The 13,008-nt window shown below is 33.8% G+C and overlaps 1 protein-coding gene across 27 annotated transcripts in view; it reads left to right on the plus strand.

Annotated features, from left to right (window-relative positions):
* LOC123749090 (uncharacterized) overlaps nucleotides 1-13,008 on the plus strand; it is a 61,782-nt gene that overhangs the window by 9,065 nt on the left and 39,709 nt on the right. For 16 of the 27 annotated variants that reach the window (XM_069331755.1, XM_069331750.1, XM_069331749.1 and 13 more), the window contains exons 3-7: nucleotides 113-205; nucleotides 2,231-2,323; nucleotides 4,213-4,305; nucleotides 5,844-5,936; nucleotides 12,339-12,431. In XM_069331755.1, coding sequence (XP_069187856.1) covers nucleotides 113-205; nucleotides 2,231-2,323; nucleotides 4,213-4,305; nucleotides 5,844-5,936; nucleotides 12,339-12,431 — 465 coding nt within the window. The remainder of the gene's footprint in view (nucleotides 1-112; nucleotides 206-2,230; nucleotides 2,324-4,212; nucleotides 4,306-5,843; nucleotides 5,937-12,338; nucleotides 12,432-13,008) is intronic. The other 11 variants (XM_069331743.1, XM_069331756.1, XM_069331765.1 and 8 more) reach the window with 4 other exon arrangements.

Raw genomic sequence — 13,008 nt, forward strand, 5'->3', positions numbered from 1 at the left:
TATATATATATATATATATATATATATATATATATATATATATATATATATATATATATATATATATATATCATTTGCAAATCACATCGACTAATAACTGTCTCATTTACAGAACTCGACAAGGAATTTGAAGGTTCAGCAAGCATGCCCCAAACCTCAGTGGGAGCAAAGAGCGTCAAGGAAAAAAGCTCACAATCCGCCTCCAGTAGGTCTATGTGTCCTTAAATCTAATTAGTGATCAGTTGAATAAAATTGCATACATCATGAGAAATTTTCCCATATCTTTCAGAAGCAACATACTCAAATAGTTTTAAAAGATCCTAAGATCTTATCAGAATTAACTAAATATAATTCTATTTATCTATGCAGCAGTTATTCAAAGAGTGTTCTCTCTAATTTGATCAAAAGTTCAAATTTAAAATTAAGGAGAAAATTATTATTTAGTTGACGTTCATGTTTCCAGTGAACTTGTCTGTCTCTAATTGAGTGGTTTTCTGTTGATTTGTTTTTTTCTTCCACGGAGGAAGAATTGAAACAAATTTCCTTAAGTACTTTCGTATATTAAAACATCTTCAGAAGGAATGATGATGAAGGAATGATATATATATATATATATATATATATATATATATATATATATATATATATATATATATATATATATAATATATATATATATATATAATGTCTGGTGTTGACAAACACCAGACATATTGAGTCTGGTGTTGACAAAGGCTATAGCAGGCCGAAACGTTCACCTCATTTCATATTTCTCTGTGGATTTTCCGCATATATATATATATATATATATATATATATATATATATATATATATATATATATATATATATATATATATATATATATATATATATATATATATATGTATGTATATGTCGTACCTAGTAGCCAGAACGCACTTCTCAGCCTACTATGCAAGGCCCGATTTGCCTAATAAGCCAAGTTTTCATGAATTAATTCTTTTTCGACTACCTAACCTACCTAACCTAACCTAACCTAACTTTTTCCGGCTACCTAACCTAACCTATTCTATAAAGATAGGTTAGGTTAGGTTAGGTAGGGTTGATTAGGTTCGGTCATATATCTACGTTAATTTTAACTTAATTAAACAAAATTGATCTCATACATAATGAAATGGGTAGCTTTATCATTTCATAAGAATAACATTAGAGAAAATATATTAATTCAGGAAAACTTGGCTTATTAGGCAAATCGGGCCTTGCATAGTAGGCTGAGAAGTGCGTTCTGGCTACTAGGTACGACATATATATATATATATATATATATATATATATATATATATATATATATATATATATATATATATATATATATATATCACTGATCCAAGTATGCAGAATAACCACATGTGAAAAATAGAGAATGCTTGACGCGTTTTCGGCAAATTCGCCTTGAATTACATAAAAAGTGTGCCCCAAAGAATGAGGTGATTTGATAAAATGCTATGCCCAAGATTACCATCTGAATGCCGGCGGGGAAGTGGTTCAAATAGCTTCCGCTATCACTTTCTTATGTCCGGTCGTGATGGTCAAGCGGATTAAGGCATCCTGTAGATACCAGTTGTGTTGCTCCTGGCAGTATGGGTTCGAGTCACTTCTTGGGGTGTGAGTTTTCAGCCATATATATATATATATATATATATATATATATATATATATATATATATATATATATATATATATATATATATATATATATATATATATATATATATATATATATATGTCGTACCTAGTAGCCAGAACGCACTTCTCAGCCTACTATGCAAGGCCCGATTAGCCTAATAACCCAAGTTTTCCTGAATTAATATATTTTCTCTAATTTTTTTTCTTATGAAATGATAAAGCTACCCATTTCATTATGTATGATGTCAATTTTTTTTTATTGTAGTTAAAATTAACGTAGATATATGACCGAACCTAACCAATCCTACCTAACCTAACCTAACCTATCTTTATAGGTTAGGTTGGGTTAGGTAGCCGAAAAAGTTAGGTTAGGTAGTCGAAAAAACATTAATTCATGAAAACTAGGCTTATTAGGCAAATCGGGCCTTGTATAGTAGGCTTCTGGCTACTAGGTACGACATTATATATATATATATATATATATATATATATATATATATATATATATATATATATATATATCATTTGCAAATAACATCAATTAATAACTGTCTCATTTACAGAAGTCGACAAGGAATATGAAAGTTCAGCAACCATGCCCCAAACCTCAGTGGGAGCAAAGAGCGTCGAGGAAGAAAGCTCACAATCCGCCTCCAGTAGGTCTATGTGTCCTTAAATCTAATTTTGTGATCAGTTGAATAAAATTGCATACATCATGAGAAATTTTCCCATATCTTTCAAAAGCAACATACTCAAATAGTTTTAAAAGATCCTAAGATCTTATCAAAATTAACTAAATATAATTCTTTTTATCTATGTAGCGGTTATTCAAATAGTGTTTTCTCTATTTTGATCAAAAGTTCAAATATAAAATTAAGGTGAAAATTATTATTTAGTTGACGTTCATGTTTCCAGTGAACTTGTCTGTCTCTAATTGGGTGGCTTTCTGTTGATTTGTTTTTTTTCTTCCACGGAGGAAGAATTGAAACAAATTTCTTTAAGTACTTTCGTATAATAAAACATCTTCAGAAGGAATGAGGAATTGTGTTCCTCACATGTGCCCCAGAGAATGAGGTGATTTGATAAAATGCTATACCCAAGATTACCATCCGAGTGCCGACGGGGAAGTGGTTCAAATAGCTTCGGCAATCACTTCCTTCTGTCCGGTCGTGTTGGTCAAGCGGATTAAGGCGTCCTGTAGATACCAGTTGCGTTGCTCCTGGGAGTATGGGTTCGAGTCACTTTTGGGGTGTGAGTTTTCAGTCATATATATATATATATATATATATATATATATATATATATATATATATATATATATATATATATATATATATATATATATATATATATATGTTTCATTGAATATGACCGCATATTCTGTATTTATTATTTTCTGGTTTAGGGCTTCTATCCCTCTAACTATTTTCTTAGCATCAGGGCTTAATTGAAATAGGAGTTCTCCAAAACTCATTTTCGTACTTTTAAGGTGAAGAAAAGAAGTGATTTACTATAGAGTGTATTACACTTATTTGTATAATTTGCACGACGTTTCGAACCTCCATGGTTCATTCTCAAGTGAACAGATCTTACAATACTAGTTGATTTTATACCCGCATTAGGTCAGGTGATAATACAATGAAGGTGAAAACATGGGGGGATACATAAGGGATAAACATAGGGGCTGCAGAAGGCTTATTGGCCCATACGAGGCATCTCCTATCTAAACACAAAGATTAATCCAGTGTAATTGGCCTGTTATGTTGGACATTGTCTTCTGTGTTGGCATCGATATGTTCTTGTCTTGTCCTTACTCTCATGGTGGGTAGAGTAAATAGTTCCGTGATTTGGGTGTTCATGGTAGGTCGCTCTATTCTTATGTGAATTGCCTCAAGAATTTGTAATCTTCTTGAATCTTGGGTTTTGTCTATTATGCAAGTATTCTTGTTCAACATTTCTCTTGTTAGAGTAATGTCATGGGCTTGTCTCATATGATTCCTAGGGGCACCAGATTGAAGATGGCATGTCAAACGCCTCGTCAGCTTGGTCGACGTCATACCTATGTACTTACATTGAAGGTTACATCCTTCGTGGGGGCAAGTGTACATGTATACAACGCTTGACTGCTGTAGAGGGTTCTCCGTCGGCTTCGGGCTGTTTTTGATAAGGAGTTCGGAAGTCTTCTTGGTTTTGTAGAATATTATCAGGTTTATGTTTTGGTTAGGAGTAGTGCTTTTTACTCCTTTACGGATTATTTCTTTCATTATTCTTTCCTCTTTTATATGTTCACTGTGCATGGTTGATTTGTAATATAATTTTATTGGGGGTGTTGTGGTTTCTGTTCTAGGTTCTGAATTATACCAACGGTCCAAGTGTCTTCTTATAGCAGCGTTTATTTCCGCTGAGGGAAGCGGAAATAAATATATAAATATATATATATATATATATATATATATATATATATATATATATACCTATATTTAGGTATATATATATATACACATTGTATTTGCAGATAACAAAGACTGATAACTGTCTTCTACAGATTCCAGTAAGCATCGTCATTCCGTCGGGGGTTCGCACCAAAGCTCACTTGGACTTAAGAGCTTAGAGGAAAAAAAAACAAAGGCCGCCTCCAGTAGGTCTATGTGTCTTTAAATCTAATATTTAATGGTCATTAGAATAAAATTGCATACTTCAGGAGAAATTTTCTGATATATTTCAGATGCTTCATACTTTTAATGATTATAAATTAAAACCTTTACTAGTAAATTATATAATTACTCGGATATGTTGAGAGAGACTTAAGTGGTATTTTCAATGATCTTATCAGTAGGTTCTAAACGTAATTTTAGGTATCTATAATGAAGTTATTCAAATCGTGTTCCATCTATTTTGATCAATAAAGTTCAGAATTAAAATAAGGGTGAAATGATTATTTAGTTGACGTTCATGTAATCTTTTTACTTGTCTATCTGTGTCTGATTGAGTGGTTTTCTGTCTGTCTGTCTGCATGTCTGTCTGTCCCACCCCCCTCTCTCTCTCTCTCTCTCTCTATATATATATATATATATATATATATATATATATATATATATATATATATATATGTCGTATGCCCGATTTGCCTAATAAGCCAGGTTTTCCTGAATTAATTAATATATTTTCTCTCATTTTTTTCTTATGAAATGATAAAGCTACCTATTTCATTATGTATGAGGTCAATTTTTTTTATTGGAGTTAAAATTAACATAGATATATGACCGAACCTAACCAACCCTGCCTAACCTATCTTTATAGGTTAGGTTAGGTATGGTAGCCGAAAAAGTTAGGTTAGGTTAGGTTAGGTAGGTTAGGTAGTCGAAAAACAATTAATTCATGAAAACTTGGCTTATTAGGCAAATCGGGCCTTACATAGTAGGCCGAGAAGTGCGTTCTGGCTACTAGGTACGACATATATATATATATATATATATATATATATATATATATATATATATATATATATATATATATATATATATATATATATATATATGTATATATATATATATCAGTCTTTATAATTTGCAAATAGAATATATAAATATATATATATATATATATATATATATATATATATATATATATATATATATAAATGTATATATATATATATATATGCGGAAAATCCACAGAGAAATATGAAATGAGGTGAACGTTTCGGCTTTGTTAAAGCCTTTGTCAACACCAGACTGACTAAGGAGAAGGGAGAAGGGGGAGGATATATAGGCCGACACCTGACCAACCCATCCCTAGGGTTGGTCAGGTGTCGGCCTATATATCCTCCCCCTTCTCCCTTCTCCTTAGTCAGTCTGGTGTTGACAAAGGCTTTAACAAAGCCGAAACGTTCACCTCATTTCATATTTCTCTGTGGATTTTCCGCATAAAATGATCAGTGTTTTGTGATCGTCAATTGCATATATATATATATATATATATATATATATATATATATATATATATATATATATATATATATATATATATATATATATATATATATATATATATATATATATATACATACATATATATATATATATATATATATATATATATATATATATATATATATATATATATTTATATATTCTATTTGCAAATTATAAAGACTGATACCAGTCTCATTTACAGACTTCAGCAAGGAACATAAAGCCATCGAAAGCGCGGCTCCAACCTCAGTGGGAAGTGAGAGCGAAGAGGCAAAAAAGACACACTCCTCCTCCGGTAAGTCTATGAGTTCTTATATGTAATGAATGATCATTCATTCATTCTGAAGATGTATTAATATACGAAAGTACTTAAGGAAATTCCTGTTTCAATTCTAACTCCGTGGTTTGACACTGTCACATTTTTCATCACGTGTTAATTTTCGTGATTTACACACACACACACACACACACACACACACACACACACACACACACACACACACACACACACACACACACTTCCCAAGGGGCTACTCAATTTGGAGACGGGACAGAAAAATCAGGAAAGGCGGTGGCGTTGCTGTGCTGGTGAAAGAACACCTAAAGGTGAACGAAATAGTGACTGCCAATCCACAAGAAATTGACATAATAGCACTAGAGATCTGCCATGAGGATGATAAACTAATGATCATAAATGCATATAGTCCACCGCTAAGCAGCACATGGTCAAAGGAGGAGCTAGATAGTAAACGAGAAGGTCTTATAACAATAATGAGAGAGATCATAGCGAGAGCGGATAACGATAGTTCACGACTGTTGATAGTCGGCGACTTCAACTTGAAATCCATAGACTGGGAAGCATGTGAAGCTAAAACACAAGATTTCTGGACCTGTAAATTTGTAGACCTCATCCCTGAAACATTCTTGTATCAACATGTTAAACAAGCTACGAGGACGAGGGAAGGGGACGTCCTCTCCATGCTAGATTTGATATTTACCAGGAAGGAGGAAGAATTATTTGACATTCAGTACCTTCCTCCCTTGGGTAAAAGTGACCATGTCTTTTTGGGAATAAAGTATGCAATGCATTAAAATCTGGAAGAAAATATGACGGTCGATGCAAATGAAAAACCTGACTTTAGGAGAGGACATTATGGCAACCTTAGAAATTTTTTTAGTGGGTATAATTGGACAGACTTGTTGCTAGGCAAGGAAGTGAATGAGATGTATGTCAGGTTTTGTGAAATATATGATAAAGGCACAAAAAAATTTGTACCAAAACAGAGAAGCAGAACTAGGAAACAGGATTGGTTCAACAGAAAGTGCGAGAGGGCCAGAGACCAAAAGACACAAAAATGGAATCAATACAGGAAGAGGTTGAACCCCCAAACATACCAGCGATACAAAGATGCGAGAAACAACTACACGGCAGTGAGGAGAGAGGCAGAAAGAAATTTTGAAAAAGGGATTGCAGACAAATGTAAAACAGAACCAGGTCTATTCTATAAATTCATAAACAACAAATTGTAGGTAAAGGATAATATTCAGAGGTTGAAAATGGGAAATAGATTCACGGAAAATGAAAAGGAAATGTGTGAGACATTAAACGAAAAGTTCCAAAGTGTGTTTGTACAAAATGAAATCTTCAGGGAACCAGATACAATAAGAATTCCAGAGAACAACATAGAGCACATAGAGGTGTATAGAGACGAAGTGGAAAAAATGCTCAAGGAGCTAAATAAGAACAAAGCAGTTGGTCCAGATGGAGTTTCACCATGGGTTCTGAGAGAATGTGCACCTGAGCTCAGCATTCCTTTTCAACTGATTTTTCAGGCATCCCTGTATACAGGAGTTGTAGCTGATGTGTGGAAAAAGGCTAACATAGTTCCAATCTACAAAAGTGGAAGCAGGGAAGACCCCCCTTAATTATAGACCAGTATCATTGACAAGTGTAATAGTCAAAATATTGGAAAAAATAATTAAAACTAAATGGATAGAACACCTGGAGAGAAATGATATATCAGACAGACAGTATGGTTTTCGATCTGGAAGATCCTGTGTATCGAATTTACTCAGTTTCTATGATCGAGCAACAGAGATATTACAGGAAAGAGATGGATGGGTTGTCTGCATCTATCTGGACCTTAAAACGGCTTTCGACAGAGTTCCACATAAGAGGTTGTTCTGGAAACTGGAAAATATTGGAGGAGTGACAGGTACGCTTCTAACATGGATGAAAAATTTTCTGACTGATAGAAAAATGAGGGCTGTGATCAGAGGCAATGTATCGGACTGGAGAAATGTCACAAGTGGAGTACCACAGGGTTCAGTTCTTGCACCAGTGATGTTTATTGTCTACATAAATGATCTACCAGTTGGTATACAGAATTATATGAACATGTTTGCTGATGATGCTAAGATAATAGGAAGGATAAGAAACTTAGATGATTGTCATGCCCTTCAAGAAGACCTGGACAAAATAAGTACATGGAGCGCCACTTGGCAAATGGAATTTAATGTTAATAAATGCCATATTATGGAATGTGGAATAGGAGAACATAGACCCCACACAACCTATATATTATGTGAGAAATCTTTAAAGAATTCTGATAAAGAAAGAGATCTATGGGTGGTTCTAGATTGAAAACTATCACCTGAGGACCACATAAAGAATATTGTGCGAGGAGCCTATGCCACGCTTTCTAACTTCAGAATTGCTTTTAAATACATGGATGGCGATATACTAAAGAAATTGTTCACGACTTTTGTTAGGCCAAAGCTAGAATATGCAGCAGTTGTGTGGTGCCCATATCTTAAGAAGCACATCAACAAACTGGAAAAGGTGCAAAGACATGCTACTAAGTGGCTCCCAGAACTGAAGAGCAAGAGCTACGAGGAGAGGTTAGAGGCATTAAATATGCCAAAACTAGAAGACAGAAGAAAAATAGGAGATATGATCACTACATACAAAATAGTAACAGAAATTGATAAAATCGATAGGGAAGATTTCCTGAGACCTGGAACTTTAAGAACAAGAGGTCATTGATATAAACTAGCTAAACACAGATGCCGAAGAAATATAAGAAAATTCACTTTCGCAAACAGAGTGGTAGACGGTTGGAACAAGTTAGGGGAGAAGGTGGTGGAGGCCAAGACCGTCAGTAGATTCAAAGCGTTATATGACAAAGAGTGCTGGGAAGACGGGACACCACGAGCGTAGCTCTCATCCTGTAACTACACACACACACACACACACACACACACACACACACACACACACACACACACACACACACACACACACACACACACACACACACACACACACATACATATATATATATATATATATATATATATATATATATATATATATATATATATATATATATTATATATGACCGAAAAAGTAACATTAATAATTCTAAAATGAAATTTCTCGATCTTTCTTACGTTTCTTTTCTTTGTTGATGGTAATTGAAAAATCAATTCTCCAAAATTCATTTGTCTTTCTAGTCTGACGCGACACTTGAGCGCGTTTCGTAAAACTTATTACATTTTCAAAGACTTTAGTTTACACACACACAACTGAACTATAACTGAATAGAGCTTAAACATTTTCGATTTTTTATAACTGCATTTGGGTGCGGTGATATGTTGTAACAGTTTTGGATGAGGTGAAAAACAAACTTTCAACACAAGACAGAACACGAAATAATGGGTATTGAAGGTAAGAATGGAAGTAATTACAGAGGGCCTATTGGCCCATATTTCTTGATGCTTCTATATTGGAGCGGAGTCTTGAAGTGGGTAGAATATAGTTGTGTATTAATTGGCTGTTGATTCCTGGTGTTGACTTCTTGATGTGTAGTGCCTCGCAGATGTCAAGCCGCATGCTATCGCTGTATCTATCGATGATTTCTTTGTTGTTTGCTAAGATTTCTCTGGTGATGGTTTGGTTGTGGGAAGAGATTATATGTTCCTTAATGGAGCCCTGTTACTTATTCATCGTTAAACGCCTGGAAAGAGATGTTGTTGTCTTGCCTATATACTGAGTTTTTTAGGCTTACAGTCCCCAAGAGGGTATTTGAAGGCATAGACGACGTTGGTCTCTTTTAAAGCGTTCTGCTTTGTGTCTGAAGAGTTTCTCATAAGTAGGCTGGCCGTTTTTTTGGCTTTATAGTAAATTGTTAGTTGCATCTTCTGATTTTTGTATGTAGGGATAACCTTTCTATTAACAATATCTTTCAGGACCCTTTCCTCCGTTTTATGAGCTGTGGAAATGAAGTTCCTGTAAAATAGTCTAATAGGGGGTATAGGTGTTGTGTTAGTTGTCTCTTCAGATGTTGCATGGCGTTTCACTTTCCTTCTTATGATGTCTTCAACGAAACCATTGGAGAAGCCGTTGTTGACTAGGACCTGCCTTACCCTACAGAATTCTTCGTCGACTTGCTTCCATCCTGAGCTGTGGCTGAGAGCACGGTCGACATAAGCGTTAAAAACACTCCTCCTGTACCTGTCTGGGCAGTCACTGTTGGCATTTAGGCACATACCTATGTTTGTTTCCTTAGTGTAGATTGCAGTGGGGAAACCTCCGCTCCTTTCCATGACTGTTACATCTAGAAAGGGCAGCTTCCCATCCTTCTTCATCTCGTAAGTGATGGAGGTTATAAGTTATTACAAAACGCGTTCAAGTGTCGCGTCAGACTAGAAATAAAAATGAATTTTGGAGAATTGATTTTTCAATTACCATCAACAGTGAAAAGAAACATAAGAAAGATCGAGAAATTTCGTGTTAGAATTATTAATCTTACTTTTTCAGTCATATTTAATAATATATATATATATATAAATATAAATATATATATATATATATATATATATATATATATATATATATATATATATATATATATATATATATATATATATATATATAGACAAATAGACTATTTGTATATATATATATATATATATATACAAAATATATATATACAAATAGATGTATTTACAAATAGACGGAGTAGAAATGGGCTCCCCCTTAGGAGTTTTATTTGCTAATTTTTATATGGGAACCATCGAAGATAGGGTCTTCAGTAGCAGACAAAAACCAACTGTATACTGCCGTTATGTAGATGACATATTCGTAATAGTAAAAGACTCAGATGAACTAATTGACCTAAAAAGACACCTAGAGAGAGAGTCAGTACTCCGATTTACACATGAAAATAGTGAAAATAACAGTCTGCCATTCTTGGATGTACTAATAACAAAAACAGGAACCTCTTTAAGCACCAACGTATATACCAAGCCCACCAACATAGGATTATGCCTGAACGCTAGAAGTGAGTGCCCCCAAAGATACAAAGCCAGTGTTCTCAATGCTTATATTCGTCGAGCGCTTACCCACTGCTCTGAATGGAGCAACGTGAGTAGAGAGTTTGAAAGAGTAACTCAGGTATTGGTGAACAACGGATATAGCAACGCGGAAATAAACGCTGCTATAAGAAGACACTTGGACCGTTGGTATAATTCAGAACCTAGAACAGAAACCACAACACCCCCAATAAAATTATACTACAAATCAACCATGCACAGTGAACATATAAAAGAGGAAAGAATAATGAAAGAAAAAATCCGTAAAGGAGTAAAAAGCACTACTCCTAACCAAAACATAAACCTGATAATATTCTACAAAACCAAGAAGACTTCCGAACTCCTTATCAAAAACAGCCCGAAGCCGACGGAGAACCCTCTACAGCAGTCAAGCGTTGTATACATGTACACTTGCCCCCACGAAGGATGTAACCTTCAATGTAAGTACATAGGTATGACGTCGACCAAGCTGACGAGGCGTTTGACATGCCATCTTCAATCTGGTGCCCCTAGGAATCACATGAGACAAACCCATGACATTACTCTAACAAGAGAAATGTTGAACAAGAATACTTGCATAATAGACAAAACCCAAGATTCAAGAAGATTACAAATTCTTGAGGCAATTCACATAAGAATAGAGCGACCTACCATGAACACCCAAATCACGGAACTATTTACTCTACCCACCATGAGAGTAAGGACAAGACAAGAACATATCGATGCCAACACAGAAGACAATGTCCAACATAACAGGCCAATTACACTGGATTAATCTTTGTGTTTAGATAGGAGATGCCTCGTATGGGCCAATAAGCCTTCTGCAGCCCCTATGTTTATCCCTTATGTATCCCCCCATGTTTTCACCTTCATTGTATTATCACCTGACCTAATGCGGGTATAAAATCAACTAGTATTGTAAGATCTGTTCACTTGAGAATGAACCATGGAGGTTCGAAACGTCGTGCAAATTATACAAATAAGTGTAATACACTCTATAGTAAATCACTTCTTTTCTTCACCTTAAAAGTACGAAAATGAGTTTTGGAGAACTCCTATTTCAATTAAGCCCTGATGCTAAGAAAATAGTTAGAGGGATAGAAGCCCTAAACCAGAAAATAATAAATACAGAATATGCGGTCATATTCAATGAAACATGTTTGAAAGAAAACCTGCTGCCAGTATACACCAATATATATATATATATATATATATATATATATATATATATATATATATATATATATATATATATATATATATATATATATATATATATATTGCATTTGCAAAAAATAAAGATTGATTGTCTCATTTACAGAATACAGCAAGGAACATCAGGCCATCGGAGGCGTGCCCGAAACCTCAGTGGGAGGTCAGGGTGAAGAGTCAGAATCGGGACTCTCCGCCTCCAGTAAGTCTATGATTTCTTAAATGTAATGAATGATCAGGAGAATAAAATTGTTTATATCATGAGAAATTTTCTCATATATTTCGGATGCATTATATGTCTAATGATTGTCAATTTAATCCTTTACTTGTAAATTATATGTGATAGGTTATGATATGCTGAGAAGGTATATACCTATAACTAAGTGGTATTAGGAATGATCTAATCAGTATTTACTAAACATAATTCTTTTTATTTATGATGCCGTTTTTTTCATAGGTTTCTCTCTATTTTTGATCAATGTAGTCCAGATTAAAATTAGGGGTGAACAATATTATTAGTATATATATATATATATATATATATATATATATATATATATATATATATATATATATATATATATATATATATATATATATATATATATATATACTAATATATATATATATATATATATATATATATATATATATATATATATATATATATACATATATATGACGTACCTAGTAGCAGGAACGCACTTCTCAGCCTACTATGCAAGGCCCGATTTGCCTAATAAGCCAAATTTTACTGAATTAATATATTTTCTCTAATT

This window comes from Procambarus clarkii, chromosome 26 (assembly GCF_040958095.1).
Source record: "Procambarus clarkii isolate CNS0578487 chromosome 26, FALCON_Pclarkii_2.0, whole genome shotgun sequence".
NCBI lineage: Eukaryota > Metazoa > Arthropoda > Malacostraca > Decapoda > Cambaridae > Procambarus > Procambarus clarkii.